Here is a 24767-nt window from a genome sequence, read left to right on the forward strand (position 1 = left end):
AAAAAAAACAGCAACGAAAACCAACGCCAAACCCATAGGTATCAATCAAATCAACAGGTTATGTACCAAGCACCGTTTTTTGCTCATGATTGCATATCTTCGTTTGTAAGAAAAGCCGTGAGTGAAAGAAAAAAAAAGCATCAAACGCCCACATTCATCCACTGCATCCAGTCTTCGTTGGACGCCACGGCACCGTTAGGTCGATTGCCGAATAGGTCGTCAAACGAAATACCCAGATCCATGTCCATAGCCATATTGAAATCCTGCATTTGGGTATTGGCAGAAACGTCCTGCTGCGTGGCTTGTTGTCCCGTGGCCATGTTCGAGGGCTGGAAGTTGTACCCTTGCCACACAAAGTTGTTGTTTGGGATCGATACCAGATCTGGACTGCTAAGTGATTCGCTGCCACTTACTGGAGTTTGTGTCATCGGAGTTTGTAGGCGGGATGGGCTCATGGGTTGGGACGTGCCCTGCAAACGGCTTGGCACGGACGATTTGATGCCTGAGGGTGTCCCGCCGGGGAAATGAGGATGATTGGGGAAGGCCTCGAAGCTAGGAGTGGTGACGCCTACGCTTGATGGGTCACTTGAAGTCGTGGACGCCATCCCTGTTTGGTCGAAGGGAAACTGCGATGAAGACATAGCCGGTCGATCGTGGCAGAAGTGATCGTCTTCCAGAGTGGACATGGGTTGAGTGGGATATGCAAATGGGTCATCTGACGGAAACATCATCGGCATGAGATCTGGAAGATTGGCTGGGTTGTTGAATTGCTGGGAGAATGCAAGGCTCGATGCTTCTTGTTGGGACATAGAAGGATTCAAGGGACTTGTCTGAATATGTTCCGGCGTAGACAGGCTTTCGGTCAGCAGCTCCGGCGTCTCTGCTATCCATGCCGATTGAGTACCACTCTCCGTGGGTAGATTACTCTGCTTATCGTCCAGGCTCGGTTGTCGGCGGCTCGAAGCATCGCCCCCGCCAGCTTGGGATACGGGTAGGACTGTGCTTAAACGATGCGGCAGAGTATGCTGGGGTTGAGTCTTGGCTGCCTCCGTTGAACGATTTGCCGGCGCCGGGCGCTTGAGGTTGACAGGCGCTTTCGAGCCCTGGCGATTCTTCAGAATCTCCGGCAAGGTCTTGAAAAGGCACTATAGTTTCTGATCAGTATTGTAACAGTTGATCCCGTGGGTAGGTAGAACACATACGTTCAGGCTTTGGGAACACCGGTCTGCAGCCAGACTCTTTTTGGCCAGCCCAGCTAGGGTATTCTTTCCTTCCATGGCATCTTTCAGGACACCATCCTTGGCCGTCGGTGAATCAGGATTTTCCACCACGAAGAAGATCAGCGAAAGAATGGCAAAGTAAGTCGTGTACATCGTAAACCAGAACGAGCCGTTGAGAAGACTCCTCTTGTGCATGCCGGTCGTAATGTGGACGATATTTCTCGAGACGCTGACACACGCGGCCGCGCAAGCGTAAGATCGCTTGTCCACGCCTCGTGCCTGAGAACCGCCAGTCACATAATGCAAGAAGGGGCGGTACATGACTATTTGCACATGGGCATAACTAATACGCAGTAGCTGTCGGATACTACAGCAAAAGTTAGACCAGTTAATCGAGGTCGACGAAGCCAAAACTCACCGTTCTAGTTGTGGCGACACCTCCGTCCCTGGACGTAAGGCCGGAGGCAATTCCTCCATCCATGCTTGAAGATCACGCTCGATTTCGCGGATCTTGGAGTGGCTCACCATGTATCGCTGATCGGATTTCGAGCGGTACCGAGCATTCTTCACGGGGTAGATGTACTTGACGACTTTCAGGATAATGTTGGAAAGGCGCGTGTGTGCATTACAGCCCGCCATTAGGGGGGTATAGCCGGATGGCATTGGGGCGATGCCCTCTGCGGTAATGTATTCCCCGTCCACTGCCAATGGATATGCCTGGTCGATGTCGTCGTCACTCAACATCTGCGGGAGGCCCAGAAGGGTGCTAACGTAGACATCCATTTTGCGGATAACCCAAAAGATGCGTTTGCGCAGCTCTCTCTCAACCGGGTTGAAATCTGCAGCCACGGAGCGATGAAGACCCAGACGCAGCGCCGAGCGAAGCGCGATGCCCACGTAAGAATAGCAGGTACTCAGCTTCGCAGAAGATTGCAGGAAAAGCACCATGAAGCAGATCGCTTGTAGTGACATCAAGTCGCGGCAATCGGTAATCTCCAACAGTTGTCGACCGGCCTTGAAGAATTGAAATCTGTAGCACGTTTAGTTTTGATCATGGCATGGGACTTTTGACTACATACCCTTGGTCGATTGCACCCTCATAGCCCGCCAAATCCAGAGTACCAACTCCATCATCCGAGAACAGACACCCGACGGCCATGACGATATACAGGAGTGGCAAGAACGCATTTTCCTCATTGCCAAACTGTTCTGGCGGAGTGTCGTAGATGCGCTCGAGGTTGGCGAAGAAGGAAGGCTCGTGTACGAACCGCATCAAGGAACAGGCGTCATCGATGGCGTTATGGCACAAGCGGCGCGCAGCCGCTCGTGGCGGTAAATCATGTGTGGGAGGTAGTGCCGTGTCCTGAGGCGACTCGGACACGGACTTGGGGCTTTCAAACATCTTCGCCGTCATCGGTGTTGATCGGGACATCGGCCCAGGTCCGTCCGAAGCACCGAGCTGTTTCCGGAGTCGTCGCACGAATATGATGCCGGAGGTGTGTCCATGATAGTCCCAATGCCCCTGGTCATCTCGATCCAACAAGCCCGAGTTACCGACCATGGTTTCGAGCAAACCCTCCTCCCCGCCTTCGGGCGCGGGCTCGGACGGGCCGGACGCCGAGGCCGACGGTTTAGTCACAGCTGCGGGAGACTCCTTTTTGGCCGCGACCAGATTTTGTTTTGTCGCGTGCACGTCTAGCTGCGGGTCATCGAGATTCACGTCCGGCAGTACCGTCCGGAGCAGGGCCTCGGCCTTGTGCAGCCGTGTTTCGAGAGCCTCAACATACTGAGGGGCGGGATTGCGGCGGCGGTTGGAGGGCTGATCGTAGGTACATTCTGGAAGAGTCATACATGGTCAGCCACGTGCGGAATCAAGCGACGGGAGAGGAGGATGCGCACCATAGCTGTAGACGGTGCAATGGGTGCAGGGCTGTTTCCCGTCGCACTTGATTTTCTTGCGACGACACTCGTCGCAGGCTCGCCCGACTCGGCGACGTTTCTGCACGGGCACGGACTGGGAGTTCAAGGACAGCGCGGGGTCGGTGTCACTGAGGAATAGGTTGGGATCATCCTCGTCGGAATGCGGGCTGGTCGTCGCCATGGCTGGAGACGGGGGAGAGAGGCATGTAGTGGTGGTGGTGGTGGTGGTGGTTAGTGGTGAGGTGGAAAAATAATCATTGGTTAGTTAGTGAACTCGGTAGGCATGAATTATGAATAATCCGATGATGATCTAATGATCCCACGGCCGGATGCGGTGGCGGTGTGTCGAGAGTCTGTAAGTCTCGGACTTAATGCGCATGAGGGAATTTTGCTGATTCGGCATGTTGACAAAATCACCGAGTTGATCTACGAGGGATCGCACTGACCCGCAGCGATCATCAATGACTCGAATTGCTATTCTGGTCTTCTTCAGCCAAACTAATAAACTATACACTACTCTCTCCTATCCTCCCCCTATTGGGTCACACTAACCCCCAATTTTTCCCCTTCTTAAGCCTGCTTCCTCCCCCCCATGGCCTTCTCTCCTCCGATCCGGCTTGAGCAGCGGTGCTGTATCAACGGATCATGGCCTTTACCCTCGTCACTCTCTGCTGTGCTTTCGCAGCCCTAGGCTCGTTCCTCTTTGGTTACGACTCGGGCGTCATCTCATCCAGCATCAGCCAGGATGCCTTTCTACGCCAGTTCGGCTCGCCGGGCCTGTCGGACGCAATCACCGGAGGCTTAATTTCTTCTTATACCGGTAACCAACGGCGTCCCTATCTTGTTTGTCCAGGAAAAGAAAAAGTCTAAGATCTACTTTAGGAGGTGCTATCGGGGGCTCCGTGCTTGCGCCTTATATCTCGGACTTTTACGGACGCCGGATGGTGCTCTTTGTCGGCGGTTTGCTAGCCGGTTTCGGGGCCGGTCTCCAGGGAGGTGCGGTTACCCTCGCGATGTTAATTGCTGGTCGATTCATCGCTGGGTTCGCCATTGGCCTCATGTCTGCCACTATTCCCGTGTATTGCGTATGTCATGTGGCACCTGCCCCATATCCATAGCTGACAAGAGGACCAGAGCGAGGTCGCGCCCCCCCGGATTCGTGGGTTACTCGCCAGTATGCAACAATGGATGATTGGCCTCGGTATCATGGTCGCAGTGAGTAGTCCCGAGGTGTTTAAACCCGCAAATGATTAACCGACCGGCAGCAATGGACCGGATACGGGTGTTCGCTCCATGACAGCAATTTTTCCTGGCGCTTCCCGCTCTCTTTTCAAGTGGTGCCAGCAGTCATTCTCACCTGCGGAGTGTGGCTCCTCCCCGAATCACCACGCTGGCTTATCGAAAAGGGCAAAGATAGTGCAGGGCGCGCTGTGCTGAGCCGACTTCATCTCAACCGACGGGCAAGCAATACCGCGCTGGTCGAGCACGAACTCGCTCAGATCCACGAGAGCCTGCTGTACGAGCAGCAAGTAGTAGTCCGGTCATGGCGACAGCTCTTCCTTGCGGCGCGCTGGCGCCACCGGATCCTGTTGGCGTGCGGTCTGCAAGCCTTCACGCAGACCTCAGGCACGAACGTGATTCAGTACTACGGCCCTCGACTATACAAATCACTAGGATTCTCAACGTCGACCTCGCTAATGATCATCGGGGTATGGGGCGCACTAGCGCAGCTCTGGAACACGGTATTCATGACCTTCATCGACAAGGTCGGGCGTCGCAAGCTGCTTATCCCGTCGCTGGCCGGCATGGGCGCAGCCATGTGCGTGGAAGCCACGCTGGCGCACTACGTCGACTTCAGCAGTCCAAGCGCAAACCAAGACGCTCTGCGTGGGGCGATCGCTATGTTCTTCGTCTTCTCGCTGTTCTACACCGCGCTCGGCATGATCTCGTGGATCTACCCGTCCGAGATCTTCCCTACCGCCATCCGTGCCCGCGGTTCCTCCGTGGCCACCGCGACTAATTGGTCTCTCAACCTGATCTTCGCGCAGTGCTCGCCTATCGCTTTGACGTCCTTGGGGTCGGAGTATTTCTACTGCTTTGTGGCCTTCAATTGGACGGCTGCTGTGCTTGTGTGGGCTTTCTATCCGGAGACGGCTGGTTGTTCCCTCGAAGAAGTGGAGGAAGTATTTCGAAAAGTGGAACCTGTGCCCGAACTGGAAGCCGTTGTTGCTGCTGCATCTGGCACAGAAGTGGAGTCTAGTCCCTCGCACGTTCGTCTCGTGGGTCCAGGCCCACTGTTTGTGCATCCTACCCCCAGTGACAGCGGGAGCAGTCACAGCCCGTCTCCACGCACAGAGGCAGTTTCAGGTGTATAGCTTTGTAGCAATAAGAATAACGTATTACGATAGAATAAACTTTAACACGCACCTTCTGTTGATCAAATAATAACGTCTTACGACAGACTAAACTTTAACAGCGTGCATCTGTTGATTAAAGAATGCCCCTTCCCTCAAGAATTGAATTCACAGCCGCATGCATGCCCGGAAAGTCGAAGAGGACCTTTTCTTGGATCGCGCCACCTGCACGCATACCCAAATCCCAGCAGCGAGCCTTGTTGGAAGCTACCTAGAATGCAAGATTTTGATAGATAGAATATTCAACAGGCGTCATGTAGCAAGTCAGCCTCATTATCGTCTGTATTTCCTTGATAGGCAGGCCCCACATCCACTCCTGGTTCCAGCTTATATCACATGGTCCAGAGAAGAACGCTATTAGAGGGAGCATCTTTTCCCGAAGAAGCATATGTAAAGAACACACTAGTGGTAGACAAGGTTCTAGCAATAGTCTGCAGACTTTGGGGGCGGCTTTCGAGGCGCAGTGCTTGGCCCATGTTTCGGGTTCGGAGTCCCGTGTCGGTTGTCGATCCCCAGGCGGATCTGTCTTAGCTGTTTGGGATGCAACTAGGATAAGACAAATTCCGGAATGTCTTACTTGCGCATGTGGCTACTGCTCTACTCTGTTTGATTAGGAGATTGTCAGTTTTCAATGCCAGTTGTCAGCTGGCAGTCTGTATAGATCAACTTTGGGATCGAGTGTTCAACAGAACCCCTAGATTAAAGTGCATCTAGCGGCAAGGCAAGAAAGAAACGGAACAAGTCCGGGCGGATAATCCGGGTTCGACCACATGGCACAAGGATTTAGAATTTCTTTCAGTCTGGGGGCGGATCCTGAGCCAGTCACGATCGGCGGCCACCTGCCAGGGCTGGTACGTTGCGAGTGGAGACATGATCGAGCATAGCCTCTTTCCCCCTGCCTATCCGGAACCCGGTGATCCGCCGGAGTTTGAGGGAATCTTTCCCGAAGACTTGTTGCGTGCAGCACCTATCTGTATAGAGGTGATAGATGGGATGTTCTGATACTATCCCGTCCTATATCCGTATCAAAGACCTCGTTCGGTAGTCCATTTAGAGGCCACTGATCGGCAATAGCAATTTCAATGAGGACAGCCTGGAGACACCGAGAAACACGCCGAAGCCAGCCCTACTCCAACGCGGGTTGGAGGTCTCTCCCGTTCTCCACCATCGAATCCTCACGCTTAACCGCATTTGGGAGTGCCGATGTAAGCTGGGTCGATTTCGTCACTACGCGATTGAGTAATCATGATTACCCAGCTGCTCACAATTGCAGCAACTAATGATCCTGGGCAGAAAATCTTTGGGGGCTTAGTAGTGGGGCGAAGTGGTACAACGGTCGTCCACCCCTGTCCTCCGTTGCCGGTTTTATCTGCACAACCCCGACATCGCGGCCGGATGTGCATCACTGCTCAGTCATGTCATTGCCAGGCACGCCGGACGAATCCAACATGCGGTGGCAGTTTATTGATGCTTCGAATAACAGTCGAAGCAACCTGACGCAGGTGAAGAAACATGTGATGCAGCAGTATATGCGGCAGAAGAAAGGAAGTGATTCTCAGAAGAGTGAAGGCGAGGAGGACGAAGCCCAGCCTGTACAGCGACCCAAACGCGGACGGCCGAGGAAGAAACGAATTGCGAAGCACATCAAAGCGTACGACAGCGGCAGCAATGACTTGGTATCAGACGAAACTGCCAGCGTTGACGTAGAGGAATTCGCTCGTTCCGCCTCCTCGGATCTCTCGTTGGCTGACAATGCTGCCGTCTCCCTGCCATTTCATGTGCCTCCAATCGACACCCCGAGCTTTACCTTTTCATATCCGGATAATATCAACGATCTCGAGTCAATGTGGTCGTCTCCGTCCGAGCGATCTCCACGAACTATCCTGAGTGCAGCACGAACAGACCCATTCAACACTCTCCCCATTGAGATGGACCTTGAAGGCCAGAAATTGTTTGATTTCTACGTGAGCGACATGCCCGCCTGTTCTTACGGGTCTCATTTCCGCTCCCCCAAAGCACACAACTGGTACACCAGCGTGTTCGTGCCGGAAGCCATGAAGGGCGCTGTTGCCTTCCAGAACACCATCCTCGTACACGCCGCTAACACCTGGGCGTGGGTGCGCAACGAAACAGAAACCAAGAACACGCTGCTGCATCGAGACCGCGCCGTCAGCATGCTGCGCGAGCATCTCCAAAACCACCCACGCGACATCTCAGACGTAGCAATCATCTCTTGCCTGAGCGCTGCAGCACTCGAAGACTTTGACCCGCGCCCGGGACACAAGGAGACCAGTTGGACGCACATGCGTGCTGCACGCGAGATGATCCGAGCCCGTGGAGGGCCGGCTGCTTTCGAGAATACTCGACTGGGCATGTTGATCAATTGGCAGGACTACATCCTGTCTGGGTATGAAACACATGGACCGAGTTTCTTCTTCGAGCATGAACGGCCTGCTTCGGCGACCGCTACTGCGCTGCGGACTGCATCGCCTCAACATCTTCTTAATCTCCACGATTCAATCCCCTCTCCACCCTACTCAACCTCCTCCACCCTCTCAGAAACCAACCCGTCATGTCCCGAACCTCCATTGCTATCACTACCACTACCTCAATATCAATTATCCGTATCCCCCATCGACGAAATCCACCTCCAATGCGAAAAATTCCTCGACTTCCTCCGCCGCTGCGAACAACTAGCCCTCTACCAACGCGACAACCCGTCCTCCTGCTCTTCAACTCGCCGCACAGCAGTCCAAAACCCTTCTATCCTCCACCAAATCCTCGCCGCACCCCCTGGAGCTCGATTTACCGCATCAGGAAACCGTAAACAAATGGTCGCGCGCCTGACGGCGCTAATAATGCTCAACGCCGCGCTATGGGACTACCGGTACACTCCCTTCCACGGAGCAACTTTCCTGTCTACGCTCGAACAATCGGCGATAGACAGCGAAGTCAGCATGAGCGGCTCCATCGAGGCGCTCTTGCAGATCTTGTTAGAGTGTGACGATGGCACCCCCGACTATTTTGCAGATGAGAACGTTCCGGATTTCTCGCAGTATGCACCAACTGCTACCTCTAGCGCTGCGCGTCCCTGGTGGGCGGGCCGGATGCTCAAGGTTGCAAAGCGGCTAAGCGCGGACTCATGGCATCGTCTGGGTGATTTTCTCTTTGCGTGCCTTACACTTCGTGTAAGCGAGTCCGTTGTTGTTCTGTGGGAGCCGCATCTGAGGAAAGAGATTCTGGAGGCGGCTTTGACGTCTTATGTTATGCCCTCGTTGACCGAGTGATCTGTTCTCTTCTCTGTTCATTCTTCGTTTCTCTATTTAATGGGTGTATATTTTACGCACGTCCTGTGTTCACACAGATACACAATCTAATTAATCCATGCAAAGATGATGGAATTCTACCCTCGGCCAAGAATAAGAGTGATTAAATTCAATCATCTACTATACAAATCAAGAGTCCATTACACTCTATCAATTATGGTATGGCTAAATTTGAAGGAAGTTATCTTCCGGGACCTGAATCTTTGCTTCTTTCTCAAAAAGTTTCTTTTCGTTACGCAGTTTATCCAGATGTGTCCGAGCCTCTGGCCGCAATCCTTCCTTTTTGAGCCAAGGAGTGGACGTACTACAAAATCCGCCTTGTCAATTTAATGCTCAGCTAAAAGCATAGATCAGCGGTGCCTTGCCTTTTCGCGCCTACGGTACGGTAAAAAAAAATGTTTATTTAATTAACCTTTTAAGCGACGATCTAGTTTAGTTGCTCCTCTGGTTGCATCGATCTGGCCTTGGCCTGATTCCTTTCTTTTCCTGGCAAGACCCATCTGCAGCTAGGGAGAAATATAGTTCGAATTTTCAATAGCTCTGGTTGTGGTAAATTGGTGGCTGAATGGGTAATCGATATATCCCTTGGCCATCCCAGGCGTATAGAAGTATGTTCTTTCGTACTTATCCAAGCGGACACCCGACTTGATGCGGAACACAAGGTCAGGATTAGCGACAAAATACCGTCCAAACACAATGACAACGTCATAAGAATTGTAGATATAATCAACTGCTTCCTCTGCAGATTTGGCGGTGAATCCACCGGCGAGAAGGACTGGAGTAGCATTGTCCCATTGTTCGACCATCCACTTTACTGTCTTTTGTGCTCCACATTCTGCATCGTCATTCCCCCGAATTCGAGCCTCAATTATATGCAGATAGGCCAAGCCCATTGGCTTGATTTCCTCTAACAGATACTGAAACGTAGGCTCGGGATTGTCCATGAGCATTCCCAGGAAGTCGCTGTAGGGACTCAATCGGACAGCAGTCTTGTCTGCGCCAACAGCCGCAATAACTGACAGGAGTACTTCGATGTGAAACCTAACTCGATTTCGTAGACTACCACCCCAGCGATCAGTACGTTGATTGCAGGTATCCTGAAGGAACTGATCGGCCAGGTAGCCATTAGCTCCGTGGATCTCCACGCCGTCAAACCCTGCTGCGATAGCATTGCGCGCAGCGGCCACAAAATCACCAATGACACGGGTGATATCTTCCTCTGTCATAGCAGTTGGTGTGTTAAAATCCGGACTCACTGCAATCGCGCTGCTCGAAAATAACTTCGATCCTGCTTCCTCGAGGATGTCTTGCTTCCCGGCTCGCCCCTGATGCCATAGCTGGCAGAAGATCTTGCAGCCTTTGGCATGAATGGCGTCTGTGATGTCTTTCCAGGCGGAAACTTGTGCATTGGACCATATTCCGGGTGCGTTTTTCGCTCCGGCTGCGTTGCGAGATATGAGGGTGGCTTCACTGATAATCAGCGTTCCTGGCGTGCAAGAACGCTGCTCGTAGTATTCTATTAAGATGTGGTTAGCTGGTTCTCTCATTTCAGCTTCCTCCCAAGAAGTTCTAACCTTTGGTCATTGCGGTAGGCATCCACTCGTCGTCGCACCGATACCGCGTTAGAGGAGCCATCGCTATTCTATGGCCCAATTCGGTTGACCCGAGAGTCAAAGATTCGAACAGTCTCGTCATTTTCTTTGTTTGTTTTCTTATGCATTCGAGTGTGGCTCTAATGCACTCTTGTCCTGTCTGTGAGCGCGCAACATCTTACCTAAATTTCCAAAAATTTTCTCGCTTGATAATGACTGGTGCCGCATGGAGTATCACGTCGGGATCGACCCGTCGGGTCGAAATGTGCCGAAACAATTATCCTCGAGACCCCGCGCTTTGCTATCTTCTCCACCAGAGTCTTACGGCTCAGGTAGACCGATATGGAAAATGACATAGTATGTCGGCCCAAAGCATGCGAAGGATCTCTTCGGGGGTTTCAGTTCATCGGGACAAATTGGAGCCTGCCCACTCTCATTTTCTGCCTGAATAGTGAATTGAGGGCGTCTTATGTCGGGAAGAAAGCATTCAGGCATTAAGCTTTCGGTAGCAGGGAAAAGCAGGCTCATCTCTGACACTACTAGTCTTCTATTTTTGTTGCAGTCATGGCACCTCTCGATACCCTGGAGATATCGGTTCAGATCAATAGCGAAAAGATTACCGACTCGCTGGCCACATCACCAACGCAATCGGGCGCTGAAATCGGCGATAACAGTGATGTAGAGAGTATTGGAGGTCAAAGGTTTCAGATGTCTTCGAAGCGCTTGATGATTTCTATCTCCGCTCTATCTGTCTGCCTCTTTGTGTCCTTTCTAGACCAGACATGCGTCTCGACAGCAACACCTGCCATCGCTGACGAACTCGATACCGGCACATCCACATCTTGGATTGGGGCTTCATTCCTTATTGCGTCGACAGCTTTTCAACTGATAAATGGCCGATTATCTGATATTTTTGGACGAAAGAATTTGCTTTTAATCTGCCTGGCACTGGTTGGTCTGGGAGATCTGGCTTGTGGTTTCTCAAAGACAGCAGTGCAACTGTTCGTTTTTCGCTCTTTTGCGGGAATTGGAGGCGGGGGTATCAACAGCCTCGTTATGATTATCGTGAGCGATATCACAAGCCTAGAGAATCGAGGAAAATATCAAGGTCTGTTAATTCCCTAAGACTAGACGCATGGGACAGAAAGTTGAATCTATGAAAAGGTGTTCTCGGGGCCATCATTGCGGTTGCAAATGGTATCGGCCCCTTCATTGGTGGTGCTGTTGTCGATTCGGCCACTTGGCGTTGGGTGTTTTGGATGATTCCGATGATCACGGTTCCTACAACGGGGGTTATCTGGTTCTATCTCAATCTCAAGCATACATCGGGTGAATATGCGGCCAAGTTGAAGAAGATCGATTACGGCGGCATTATGTTGAATCTGGCTTCCACCCTTCTTCTCCTGGTTCCATTGTCAGGAGGCGGTCTTACATACGCGTGGTCGTCTCCATTTTTTATCTCGATGATCAGCGTCGGTGCTGTTCTCGCCGTGCTGTTTGTGCTTTACGAATGGAAACTGGCATTATTGCCGATCATGCCACTGCGATTGTATCGAGCACCACACTGTTCCGCTCTTTACGTTCAGACATTTCTCACAGGGTTGGCATACTATGGAAACTTCTTCTATTTGCCAATCTATTTTCAGTCGATCCTCAAGAAGTCTGCGTTGGTGTCGGGTGCGCTTCTTCTTCCTGTCGTGATTCCCACCTCGTTCACTTCAATCTTGTCCGGGCAATACATGAGTCGAGTGGGGAGCTATATGCACTGCATTCTTGCTGGATTTGTGCTGTGGACTCTGGGTAGTGGCCTTACTCTGCTTTTTGATGAGAAGACGCAGCTCGGCCCCCTGGTAGGTATTTTGATCATTGAAGGAGCCGGGATAGGACTGACGCTTCAACCCACCCTGGTGGGTATGTATGCGAATAGCCGCAGCGAGGATCGAGCCGTTACAACGGGTTTGCGCAATTTTATTCGCACCCTCGGTGGAGCATTTGGTCTGGTGATGTCCGGTGTCATTCTCTCCAACACTCTAAGCCAGGATCTGTCGGCGAATGGTGTTCTGGCAAAATCTCTCATACCACAACTTACCTCGTCGACTTACGCACTTGACGAACTTGACCTCTCTGCCGCTGTCAAAGAACAGATTCTTGTGGATTACATGAGAGGTCTGCACTATATTTTAATTTTCTATACCTGCTGCTCTGGCTTGAGTCTGATCTTTACTGCTTTCGTTGGTAATACGAGTTTGAAATCGACTAGACTTGAGTCTGGAGAAGCAGATAAGAAGTCGGACTCGGCGAAAAGGGGGAGTCAAAATGAAGAGCTTGATTTGGAGAACGGGACCACGGAGGACGAAGGAGTTCTGCCAAATGTATTTCCTGTGACAAAGATACAGTCAGCATGAAATCAAAATCACCTATCCAGATGTCAATGATCTGGTGTTAAAAAAATCAAATTGTAAATACTTGATGGTTTGAGAACATGGCAGGACCGCTTACTCGGTGGCATTGATTATCGTCGAGGACTCAACCGCCTCCATCCTCGTGCGGGGGATGAGGGGATCTCTTATCTCGGAGATCAGCCGCCCATAGACTCGCAATCAGGAAATATTTGTGTCTTATCTTTACTCCACGGCAAAGAAAAGCCATCGGTATCACAGCATCCGATGGGAGAGCTGCCATGGGGTAAGCGGGCCGCAAATCCCCGACGCATGGCACGATGCCGTCAAACACATAAACAGTCGCATTTTCCAGGAACAATGAGCTAAACGTCACTCTGCTGCCAAGCTACTTCCAACCCCGAACATTATGCCTGAGATCTACGCTCCTCATCCCGACTTCGGGTTTACTCGGGACTTTAAAGGATATGGCGAGAAAGGCCTCGAGGGTCTAAAATGGCCAAACAATGCGAAGATCGCTGTCTCCTTTGTCATCAATTACGAGGAAGTGAGTGTATCTAATAACGTGTTGCACTTCAGGATTGAAGCTAATCAGATGGGACAATTAGGGCGGCGAGCGCTCCGTACTGTCTGGTGACGGGGTTGCTGAGACCAATCTCCGCGAACACCCTGGCGAAGCCCGACTCAACGAACGCAACTACAACGCCGAGTCCGAATATGAATATGGGTCCCGCGTCGGGTTCTGGCGCCTGTTCAAGATGTTTGAAAAACACCAAATGAAGTTCACACTCTACGCGGTAGCTCAGGCGGTTGAGCAGCAGCCAGAGGTAGCTACTCGGTGTGTCGAGGCGGGTCACGATGTAGCTTCGCACGCGTACCGCTGGGTAGATCACCACGACTGGTCCATCGAGAAAGAGAAGGAATATATTCGCAAGGGTATTACTAGCCTCAAGAGCATGACTGGATATGCACCAAAGGGATGGTACTATGGACGCCCATCGCCGCACAGCCGGGCCTTGATTCCTCAGGTCTATGAGGAGATGGGCGAGGAGCTGGTCTGGGCCAGTGACACGTATGCGGACGATGTACCGTACTGGATTGACCTGCCCTTAGAGCGAGAGAAGAAGGATCCTAAGGGGTGTTTGATGCTTCCATACAGCTATGACTGCAACGACTTCAAATTCCATGTTGCAGGCTCGGGATTCCGCGATCCTAGCAGTTTCACTACTCATCTCAAGAACGCCTTTGACGTCCTCTATGAAGAAGGAGAGGAGGCTGATCAGCCTAAGATGATGACTATTGGGTTGCACTGCCGTATTATCGGTCGACCTGGTCGCTTCAAGGCTCTTCGAGACTTTGTCGAGTACATATCACAGAAAGAGGGAGTGTGGGTGGCTACAAGGACGGAAATTGCGGAGGCTTTTCGAGAGCAGTTCCCGTACAAAAAGGGACAGCTGGCATAACCAATATGTTATTTAGTATTCTAGAATATGAACGCTATCAGACGTGACTAATGTTTTCTCGAAAAATCTGTTCCACCCCGCGCAGGTGATAGTGAGAGAAGACGGTCTATTGCAAGCCATCTATCCCCCCAAAATCCCACTCGGTAGCCTCCATAGCATCATAGCCTCTCACATCTTTTGTATCAGCTCCCCATTCGTTGTAATTCTCATGAATCACTGTCCCAGGGCCTTCTCCTAGCATCTCCGTCCACATGCGCCATCCTTGCCATCCTCCGGGTGCTTCTTCGTCAACCTCCATAAATGCCTCCCCAACAGCCTCTGAAATCATCTCACTCATAGTCGGCTCGTGAGCAGTATCTGTATCTACATGGCAATTCTCGGCATTTTTCTTCTGAGAATCAGTCCCTGATCCAGTCTTGTCCTTTCGAGAAGAGGTTTCCAGCCCAAAACTCAGCGCACCAGCAGATGAGCTGGGATGTACCAATTTCTTAAACAGACTTCCTGATAAAGCATCAAAAATGTCACGGTACTTGACCGCACCGGACCATTTCTCTCCGAAAATAGTCAAGCTCTGGGAACAAGCCTGTGCAGCTTCTATAATGTCGTAGCCAAAAAGGTTTCGATCGCGCCACAGACAATAAATCAAAGTCAGACCCGCCACAAAACAGCTATGCAAAGATATCATAGTGTAACTCAGGGTCTTTTGTTGATTGAGTCTTTTATAGGCGATACAAACACTCGCTGCGGAACGTGCGCTCACGGTGAAACGGGGATCCGAGGGGTCAAGAGTCGGGAGGAGCACCGTGAACAGAGAAAGAACGGCTTTATGATAACACCTATTTTGTTAGTCTTGAAGCTCCAAAGGAAATCTACTTTGTGGCTTACAGATTGAAAAACTCTTGTGAATCTTGGTTCGAATTTTCAGGATCGTACATCCATGAAATCTTCTGTGCATCCTTTGGAGGGTGTGGAACGGTCTCAAGCCACTTGTCAAGGTCATGTCGAATATCTGCCATTTTCCGGTCTAACTTTGCCCTCTCGCTATGTGAGTCTGACAAAACGTCTTTGTCCACCCGAAATACGGTCTGTTGAGTGCGTGATTGTATCCTTTCTAGCTTAATAACGTGAATGAACGGCTCAATATTAGACCACGGTCTAGGTTTGACCGTATCGGGAGCATCCTTATGAGTCAGGTCCCAAAATTCTATATTAAGGCTTGGTGTCTGAAAGTTGATAAGTCAACAAAGCATAAGTAGAGAGCTTGGATGGTGATACCTGAACATTGATGTCGCGATCAGAGATCGCAAATGCTCTTCCCAGAACAATGCTTGTGCTGCGATCCAGGCAGTAGCAACACCAGAATGCACGCCGTCGAATCTCAAGGTCTCTTGGATCGTGATGAGCAGAGGGCAGTCGCCGTTCTCTGTGAAGACCAAGTTCTATACAGAGTGAGACAGCATACCTAACCTGGCTCCAAGCGCCTGCGCCATAGGGTGATCTTTGACCATGCAGAGCTAGTAATAACAAAAACTGGACTGTGCCAAGATTGTGTTGCTCGAGAATGTAATCCATTGGTTCGATGGCTGCGATGAGATGTTTCTCAGGGTCAACCCCACACGGATTTCTTGTCAGTTGCAAGAACCGGGCTGCAATCGCATAGATCAAGTGCATTATACTGCGGTGCATTATTGATAATGCACCCTGGCTATACTGTCTGTCCAAGAGCGTCGTATACACCTTCCTATCAAGAAGCGGCCAGCGTGTGTGCAGTCGGTCAAAGTAAGTATTGAAGAGTAGTCGTGCCTGATCCGGAAATGGGAACTCAAAATATTCCTCTGCTACTTCAGTCTGAGCTTCCGGGGAGAGGTGCTGGTATGCGCTTGAAGGACGAGACTTTGAAGTATCCAGGCCTTGTCGGATTGTGTGCCTGCCAGAACTGCGGAAGATAGAAGACTGGATCATGCGGGCAATAGTTGCTCCTGAACTTGATCCTAGATACACTGGGTCTGGGATCGCATCTGCGGTTCCTGAAGCACAGAGTGACAGATATGCCACGCCATCGACAATTGAAGTGCCCTCTCCTTCGTCAACATCGCCAGAGAGTGATCCGTGATGAGATGATGCTTCATTGACATGAGCTCTCTCTCGAGTTGTAGCAGAGATGTCATCTTCAACCATCTCGGGCTCTCCAGGAACAGGCTCGAAATGGTCCTCGGCATACGCAGGTAATCGAGCCTCCAGGAATGCAATACGTTCTTCTAGAGCATTAATGTATCTACAGTCTATCAGCTTCTGAGCATCGCTCATGCCCAAAAGAGCAACTTACAATGTCTTGCCGCCGGGATATTGTGGGCGAACTGTCCGCTCATAGATACAGGACGTCCCAGCACGACGACATGAATCGCACACTGGGTGACTCCCATTGCACTGTTCGATGTCAGAGATGTGGACCTTGGGTCCACCGTGTGGATCATACCCGCTGTTTTCTCCGCTTGCACCTTTTACAAGCCAGAGCAACTCGAGACTTTCGTTGGGAAGCATTCGTTGGTCTGATGCCCGGTAGTTCGCCATGAGTGGAAGCCGGAAGATCCATTAGTTTGTTGATGATTGGCTCTGTGAGAAGTACCTAGCACCATTAACAGTGACCCCGTGCGTACCTGGCTTCTTGTCTCTAAATTTCACCTGGCAAAAGAGTCGCCGACGAAACAACATCACAGGCGACATCAAGGGGTAGTTTCGGCAAATATATGCCGAGTCGACTAACTTAAACGTAGACTCCAAGAAACACTCCAAACAATGCGGGGGCATTTCCCGCGATAACGCAGGGCAGGAAGGCCCACAATTGGCTCTTAGTGAAAAGATAGCACCGCTATCAGGGTTACCCACTCTGAATACGGTCTAGACAATACAGTGAACATGAACGTCGGCCTAGAATGAGCCGATGGCACGATAAGCTTCTGAAGCTGAATGGAGACTTTCAACTACTTGGATGGTCATGGACTACCATATCCGGCTGGTCGCTGATGGCAGTGATGAAGCTCTCATATTTATGACCATCCCAGTTATCGATCCACTTGGTCTATGGTTTCTCATTACCTTGTCAGGCTGTCAGCTCATCTATCGTGCCAAAATATTGCATTTTCTTGTGTGCAATGGCCCGTCGATTACGCATCCCAACAGGGACGGAGCTCATCGCTCCTTTCAAGTCCAAAAAGGCAATTGTCAACTTCCTTCAAGTGAACGACAACGACGAGATTACCTTCGGCGACTCGAGATGGTCTAACAAAGATCTGGAGCCCACACGGCGCGAACATCGAACCTGGACATGGTAAGTACCTGCTAACGGGTATTTTCTGAAAGATGTTGTTGTTGACATCCGGATAGGTATAATTTGCCTCTGTATTGGTTTTCCAATCAGTTTAGCTTGACGGGTTGTAACACGGGTTCATCTCTTGTTTCTGCCGGTTTGGTAAGTCTCTGGAATTTCTGGCTCTCGATAGCTGCCCTCGACGTTTTCTAATATTGCTCTAGTCATGGCAACATTCATTCATATCGTGTGTACTTGGAGCTTTCCTGGCCTCGGTCGTGGTAGTTTGTATGGCAAGACCAGGTGCCAAGTACCACATTGGGTAGTAAGTCTCCCCTTGGCAGATCGTGATAACTTCAGACTGATCGAATTATACAGCCCAGTCCTTTGTCGCTCGAGTATGGGCATGTACGGATCATATTTCTTCATTTTCATCCGTGCGATGGTATGCATTATTTGGTATGGGTGCGTATAGCCATTCCTGGACACACGTCGAAGGGGTCTAACCTTGATAACTGCAGAATCCAAACATACTACGGCGCATCGATATTGTCCGTCATTTTCAGGTGTATCTTTGGAAGTAGCTGGGAGAACTTCCACAATACCCTGGCCGAGAATGCAAATATCTCGTCCAAGGTTCTTCTAGCATTTTTCATCGTTTGGCTTCTAGAATTTCCCTTCGTGAGTTCATCGCCTTCACTTCCACTACATTATTCTCATACATGGCAGATGTGGATTCACCCGCGGCACATTCACTATATCTTTACTGTCAAAGGATTTACCATGCCGATTGCCGCATTTGCGATCTTCGGATGGTGCATGGCAACCGGAGGGGGCGTCAAGGCTTTGGATCTTGCATCTGAGACAGCAGCAGCAGCCTCAACGCCTCTTGGCTGGAGCGTAATGTCTGGTATTAATGTCATCATGGGCGGTTTATCTCCGATGCTGGTCAACCAGCCTGATCTGGCTAGGTACTGCCAAAAGCCGCAAGATGCAGGTGTTCTTCAAGGAATCAGCGTTTTTGTCACTTCCGTCATTGTGTTTTTTCTCGGTCTGGCAACGACAACCTCAATGCAAAGTGTCTGGGGAGAGGCTTATTGGAATATTTGGGATCTCCTAGATGCCATGCTTGATCACTACTGGACGCCTGGAGCGCGGGCGGGTGTCTTCTTTATTGGTCTTGCCTTCTTGCTTGGCGTATTCGCGACCAACTTCGGCGCCAACACAATCCCATTTGGCTCGGATGTGACAGGCTTATTTCCACGATGGCTGACTATCAGGAGAGGTCAGGTCTTGTGTTCTATCTTGGGTGTTGCAGTGGTACCGTGGAAGTTGATCGCCAGTGCCTCCGCCTTCCTCTCATTTCTTGGGAGCTACAACATTTTCATGGCGCCCCTGTGTGCCATTATCATCGTGGACTATGCTTTTGTCCGCCGAGGAAATCTCCACATTCCCTCTTGCTACAATGGAAGTCAAGGTGGTCTTTACTACCATTGGTCCGGTGTCAACTGGGTGGCGGTTGTCGCATGGCTTCTGGGAACTACAATGGGAATCCCCGGGCTTATTGGACAGTATCAACCGGCTATTGTCAGTGAGGCGGCCCAAAATATGTACAAGATGGGTTGGATTCTGACATTCGTGACTGCTGGTGTGGTCTACTTGGTGGGCTCGCTGTTTGTTCCATACAAAGTCTTCCCTGCAGGGAGAGAGTCGTCGCCTAAAGAATGGGAATGGCTGGCTAATGAAGGACGTGAGGGCTTCTTCGAGGATGAAACCGGCCACGATTTTATCGAAGCGCTTTCAACACCGTCTGTGACTGATGGGGAGGAAGTACATCTTGGCGAGAAAGGGTCGAAGAGTCATGTCTGATTCTAATTAACCTCGCTAGTGCTATGCTTATTGTACGGGTATGCTTATATGGAGGACTCAGATTGATTAAATATAATGAATTGAAGCTACGGATCTCAACATTTCTCAAGTAGTGTACAGGATTGGTGCTTTAGTAAGGTAGATTCTATTGCATCCGGCTGATCACGGCGGTTTCATGCCGATTTTGTAGACTGGAGAAACCTCGCAAAACACTCGATAACTACTGGTACCCCTCAAAGGGGTAAATGGATGTCCCAAATAAGATACCAGGAACATTTCGGTGACAAGATCTCCGGCTGAGATAGTCAGCGCAAGCTCTTATCGCATCTGTCTCCAACTCCAACTTCTCTCGTACCCCGCCCATCCCTTTCGGCACCAAAAAAGCCGATCTCGATAACAAAAAGCCGGCATGCTTGCCCAAAGGAACAATTAGCAGTTGGCTCACGATTCCAGGACACTTTCGCTGTTCAAGAAACGTGTAAATTACTGTGATTCCTACAATCATGTCCAATAAGGAAACGGAGCTCTATCGACTCTCAGCAGTCGAGGTAGTATCTCGAATTCAGGCCGGACAATTGACCGTCGAACAATACGCAAGATCACTGCTGTCACGGATTGAGGCGCGTGACCCTGTGGTCAAAGCCTGGGCCTATCTCAATCCTGAATATGTGATCAAGCAGGCGAAAGCCGTGGATGCTGTTGCGCCTCAGGACCGCGGGCCACTACATGGCGTTGCCGTTGCTGTAAAAGACATCATCTACACAAAAGGCAAACCACTCCTTCCTACACGCCAATTACAACAACGACTAACAATATCACCTTAGACATGCCAACACAATTCGGCTCCTCTATCTATCAGGGCTCCGCACCAGAAGTCGACGCAGCATCGATCATCATCCTCCGACAGGCAGGAGCTCTCATCCTGGGCAAAACCACAACGACCGAGTTCGCTGCCACGACGCAAGGAACGCAGACAACCAATCCTCACGATCCCTCGCGGACGCCCGGGGGATCGTCGTCCGGGTCTGGGGCTGCCGTTGCGGACTTCCAAGCTCCTGTCGGCCTGGGCACTCAGACGGGTGGCAGTACCATCCGGCCCGGATCGTTCAATGGGATATACGCCATCAAACCAACCTGGAACGCGATCTCGCGGGAAGGGCAAAAGATTTATTCCATAATCCTGGACACGATTGGGCTGTATGCCCGCAGTGCTGCCGACTTGGATCTCCTGGCAGATGTCTTTGCGCTTCAGGATGACGATCCCGTGTCTCAACCGTTCAGAATCGAAGGTGCAAAGTTCGCGATTTGCAAGACCATGGCCTGGGATCAGGTTGGGAAAGGGACTGCAGCGGCGATAGAAAAGGCGAAAGAACTACTCGAAGCCCAGGGTGCTCAAGTCGAACATGTGGAGCTGCCTGAGGTACTGAATGGGTTTTCAGAGTGGTATAGTGCAGTCATAAACTCCGAAGGAAGAACCGCCTTCCTGTCCGAATACCGGACGTCGAAGACCAAGATTTCTAGTCAACTGATCGGACAGGTCGAGAATAAGAGTGGGATTTCCCGTGCTGCGCAACTGGTCGCGTTTGATAAGATTGCAGCGGCGAGGCCGGTCATGGATGAACTCATAGGGCAGTACGCAGCTTTTATTGTGCCGAGCGTACCTGACGAGGCACCGCTAGGCCTTGAATCAACTGGGTCTGCTGCATTTAATCTGCTTTGGACGGTAGGTTTGCCTCATTCAATTCCTGATTCGCATAAAGATGCGAAACTACCGTACTAATTTCATCGGCAGGCGCTTCACACGCCTGTAATCAATATTCCCGGGTTTATGGGGGCGAATGGAATGCCAATCGGGTTATCCTTGGTGGCTCCTCGTTATCATGACAGGCACCTTCTGGCGGTTAGCAGAGAAGTAGGCAAGGTTTTTGAGGCCCAAGGGGGGTGGGAAAGCTCTTTATAAGACGACAAGAACGACGGATCCAGTAATTGCAAAGATAATCATCATTTAGAAAAGGAACCGAGGACACTATACTCGGAAGGGTACCCGGAAGGGGTTTAGAGTTCCTAGGCAGGAGCGGCGCAGCAGACGAACTCTGTAACAAGAGCCGAAAGCGACGCGTTGCTCTTCGGCGATTGCCATGTATGTAAAAGCATCCTCGCATAGTCACTGAGCGCACTGGAAGACCGAAAGTGACTAGACCTCTGCACAGCCCCAAGACAGGAAACCACCTGCCAAGAAATACAAACACGGCGTGTATTTGACGGTGATGTAAAGTCATGCCATTTTACTCCTGGTAATAGTATAGTCCTAGGACAGAAGTCTAAAGTATTCCAAGGTGAGAAAATTTCTTAACCATACATTCGTTAGAGCTGCTTGGGATATCAGGTAATATATCACATCATAAAGATTTCGTTACAGGGTCAACAGCACTGCGGACATTAGACATCGGACATCAAGACAGAAAGACATGAACAGAAAAGGATACAAACGATAAAGACGGAAAAGGAGCCCTGTCTCCTTCCAAAGAAAAGAGAAAAAGAAAGAGATAGATATCACAGAATATTGAACGCTTCCAGCGCATCCATAAAGCCCGCTATCGCACCGACACCGGCCAACCCCCTCGTAGCATTGCGCGTTAGATTCTTGTGCCGCTCGCGATCTCGCTCTTTGGCCTCTTTGCCATCGTCGCGCGTGGGTCGACGGTGGGAATACGAGGGAGACTGCTGCGGTGGACGAGGGGGGCCTGCCCAGCCTGACTCGGGGGATGATGTTGAGAGCGGGTATGCGGAGGCGTAGTGGCGGGGTATATGGAGGTTGTTGCTATTGTAGACAGGCTGCCGGCCCCAGGGCTCGCCTGGTCCCGGGGGTGTGCCTCGTGGTGAGGAATTAGGCATTGCGGCCAGGGGTGGTTGTTGATTGAATTGGTTGGGCTGGGTTATGGGGATGGAGCGTGGGGTGCTGGAGTAGTCTTGGTTCGAGTAATGTCTGTAGGGTTGCTGGGGAGGAGGAGGTCCTGGGGCGTTCTGGGGAGGCGGCTGCTGGGGAGCCATGGTGGGTTGTAAGAAGCTGTTGCTTGAGTATGGAGCTGGTTGTCTGGTCGTCGATGTGGGAGAATATCTGGATGGCATGCTGCTGGAGTGGACGCGACCACCGCCGTTCACGGGGATGCTGAGCGAGGGTCGGGGCGGTTCAGCAGATCTCTGTTCGTTCTCGTCACTGGAGCCAGTGGCTCTCTTATTGTTTCGGCGGCTGTTCCGTCCCCGTTCGTTATCATCGTCTGAATCACTTTCGACCTGGGCCTGGTAGGTGGAATACTGCTTGCGCATCTGGGCGGCATGATAACGAGCTTCTTGAGACTGCGGCTTGCGCCAGTCCACCGTGTTCCCTTCCAGATAGTATCCTCGCACTTCACGGCCGTCGAAATCGAGGTCTTTCGGGTCACATTCGCTGTCGGATGAGATATAGACCCGAGGCTGGCCATAACTCTCATCCCCGTGGGCCGGCTTGCCGGCATCCCGCAGTAGAGTAGGGTCCAGGGAGGGTACCCAGACCGACAGCAGTTGGTTCATGGCACTCTCAGACAAGTGAACCATGTCCTTGGGCGATCGTTCAATGTCACTCAGCCCCACGTCACTATTCCCAAAGGTCACCGCGGGGAGGCGGGTCAGTTCAAAACCTTTAGTCGCAGCGACCAACGGTTTCAATACCGCGGCGGTGTTCGGTGCCGAGTAATTGGAGTTGATCATCTGGTTGGTCTCGTCGTTGGCGGCCTCCGTCGCCTCCTGTTCCACCATATCCCACAAACGATCCAGACGTTTGACCGACCAGTACCGCACGATGATCATGTTTTGTGTTTCTGCTTTCTCCTGGGCAATCGCATCGTCCACAGTCAGAGGGGAGGGAAGATTGTCCGCGCTGGACTTGATCAGATTGCCCAGCTGCAAGATCCGCAGCACCACGATGAGAGAAAGTTTCAGAGACTCCAACTGGGCCAACAGATAGGTGACGTGCTGTTTCGGAAAGCACCATCTGAGACGCTCCTGGACTGGAATATTCTGGAGGTTGTCATTCGCGTCGGTTCCTTTCAGTTTGTCCAGCATGTGTTCGATTTCGAAGAAAACCATTTGGCCCTGGCCGGCGATCTCCCAAGCCTTCTCGGTGGCCTCGGGGGACCGCTCCAGATCCGCGGCCTCCAGCGTCTGTCCCACATGTTTGAGGGTCAGCGCAAAGAGCGAGATCCCCTTTGCGATGCTGTGGATATCGATGCGGGATTGTGCGAGCTGACAGGCGGCCGCGTTGAGGAGCAGGGAGAGGCGAAACCCAGCACCTGCGATGCGGACAATGGAAGCCTCGGAGCCTGGTGCACATGGCATCGTTGGTCAGTCATGAAATCAGGACGGAGAAAGACTGTCCTACCTTGATGTGCCATGATCATGATAATGAACGGGGTAGAAAGATGTCTCAGGCCATGGATGCAAGAAAGAGCAGCAGGCTCTCGTCGCGACAGGTTGCCTTCACTGTCGATTATGACTGATTATTGGCCCCGCGTTGCTAGAGCCGCAAGCCTGCTTGAGCATCAAGTGACTCAGCCATGAAACCAAGGCCATGACGCCATGTGCCGGGCCAAGACACGCTCTGTTTGGCCTGATCGAGGCTGAGGAGGACGATCCCGGCCTAGCGTTGGTGGGACTGTTCGTATACTTACTGGAATGTAGGTACTTGTTGCAAACTCAACCGAGGTGGCTGATACCCGGGCAAAGAGACTCAGCGCCACCGGGGGAGCACTGCCTCCGGGCCGGGGGGTTCGGGTTCCGGACCAGTTCGTGGTTGGTGGTGGGATGGCGGGTGGTTGCAGCTGTGAAGAAGATATGATGATGGTTTCTGAAAATATGCCCGTATCAAAGAAAATGAAAATAGGACTAGGACTTCGCAGGGGTATTCTCCATAATCATCATCATCATCATCAGGTCTCCGATCGCTTCGTACCCTATGTCTTACGGAATGCATGTTTGTTGTTGCGCCAGATGGGCTTCCGTTTTCGGCACCCGTCCACCATCCCTCTCCATCCCCTCTTCGGTTCTGGGTTCCTCCTCTCCCACACTCTCACAGAACTCGCCCATCTCTGTCGATACGGTCAATTCGCAATCGTGGTAGTTGGTTGTTCGGCCCGCCATCACCTCATCCCTCACGTGGCCCCCGACCGGACATTTTCTCCACGCTGTGGGATGACCACCGCCAGACTTAAGGGGGCATTCA

General features: G+C 51.4%; 9 protein-coding genes across 9 annotated transcripts; 6 read left to right on the forward strand and 3 right to left on the reverse strand.

Annotated features, from left to right (window-relative positions):
* Positions 1–140: 140 nt before the first annotated feature.
* On the reverse strand, positions 141–3321 carry PFLUO_LOCUS1800 (Gypsy retrotransposon integrase-like protein 1; the record flags this gene model as incomplete). Its single annotated transcript, XM_073778874.1, has 5 exons — positions 141–1145; positions 1203–1587; positions 1639–2250; positions 2300–3056; positions 3120–3321. 5 exons carry the CDS (start codon positions 3319–3321, stop codon positions 141–143), a joined length of 2961 nt encoding a protein of 986 aa, XP_073635886.1.
* Positions 3322–3785: 464 nt separating this feature from the next.
* Positions 3786–5515, forward strand: PFLUO_LOCUS1801 (uncharacterized protein; the record flags this gene model as incomplete). The annotated part of the gene is made up of 4 exons (XM_073778875.1): positions 3786–3960; positions 4023–4225; positions 4275–4355; positions 4406–5515. The coding sequence occupies 4 exons, from the start codon at positions 3786–3788 to the stop codon at positions 5513–5515; spliced, it is 1569 nt and encodes a 522-aa protein (XP_073635887.1).
* Positions 5516–6969: 1454 nt separating this feature from the next.
* On the forward strand, positions 6970–8841 carry PFLUO_LOCUS1802 (uncharacterized protein; the record flags this gene model as incomplete). Its single annotated transcript, XM_073778876.1, has 1 exon — positions 6970–8841. One exon carries the CDS (start codon positions 6970–6972, stop codon positions 8839–8841), a length of 1872 nt encoding a protein of 623 aa, XP_073635888.1.
* Positions 8842–9386: 545 nt separating this feature from the next.
* PFLUO_LOCUS1803 (uncharacterized protein) lies at positions 9387–10515 on the reverse strand (the record flags this gene model as incomplete). The annotated part of the gene is made up of 2 exons (XM_073778878.1): positions 9387–10396; positions 10455–10515. The coding sequence occupies 2 exons, from the start codon at positions 10513–10515 to the stop codon at positions 9387–9389; spliced, it is 1071 nt and encodes a 356-aa protein (XP_073635889.1).
* Positions 10516–11935: 1420 nt separating this feature from the next.
* Positions 11936–12877, forward strand: PFLUO_LOCUS1804 (uncharacterized protein; the record flags this gene model as incomplete). The annotated part of the gene is made up of 1 exon (XM_073778879.1): positions 11936–12877. The coding sequence occupies one exon, from the start codon at positions 11936–11938 to the stop codon at positions 12875–12877; it is 942 nt and encodes a 313-aa protein (XP_073635890.1).
* A 403-nt stretch (positions 12878–13280) lies between these two features.
* Positions 13281–14334, forward strand: PFLUO_LOCUS1805 (uncharacterized protein; the record flags this gene model as incomplete). Its single annotated transcript, XM_073778880.1, has 2 exons — positions 13281–13418; positions 13480–14334. 2 exons carry the CDS (start codon positions 13281–13283, stop codon positions 14332–14334), a joined length of 993 nt encoding a protein of 330 aa, XP_073635891.1.
* A 3152-nt stretch (positions 14335–17486) lies between these two features.
* PFLUO_LOCUS1806 (uncharacterized protein) lies at positions 17487–19510 on the forward strand (the record flags this gene model as incomplete). Its single annotated transcript, XM_073778881.1, has 6 exons — positions 17487–17662; positions 17719–17803; positions 17866–17966; positions 18020–18106; positions 18163–18322; positions 18371–19510. The coding sequence occupies 6 exons, from the start codon at positions 17487–17489 to the stop codon at positions 19508–19510; spliced, it is 1749 nt and encodes a 582-aa protein (XP_073635892.1).
* A 503-nt stretch (positions 19511–20013) lies between these two features.
* Positions 20014–21290, forward strand: PFLUO_LOCUS1807 (uncharacterized protein; the record flags this gene model as incomplete). The annotated part of the gene is made up of 2 exons (XM_073778882.1): positions 20014–20278; positions 20335–21290. The coding sequence occupies 2 exons, from the start codon at positions 20014–20016 to the stop codon at positions 21288–21290; spliced, it is 1221 nt and encodes a 406-aa protein (XP_073635893.1).
* Positions 21291–22063: 773 nt separating this feature from the next.
* Positions 22064–23884, reverse strand: PFLUO_LOCUS1808 (uncharacterized protein; the record flags this gene model as incomplete). The annotated part of the gene is made up of 1 exon (XM_073778883.1): positions 22064–23884. The coding sequence occupies one exon, from the start codon at positions 23882–23884 to the stop codon at positions 22064–22066; it is 1821 nt and encodes a 606-aa protein (XP_073635894.1).
* Positions 23885–24767: the final 883 nt, after the last annotated feature.

The sequence above is a fragment of the Penicillium psychrofluorescens genome (assembly GCF_964197705.1).
Source record: "Penicillium psychrofluorescens genome assembly, chromosome: 1".
NCBI lineage: Eukaryota > Fungi > Ascomycota > Eurotiomycetes > Eurotiales > Aspergillaceae > Penicillium > Penicillium psychrofluorescens.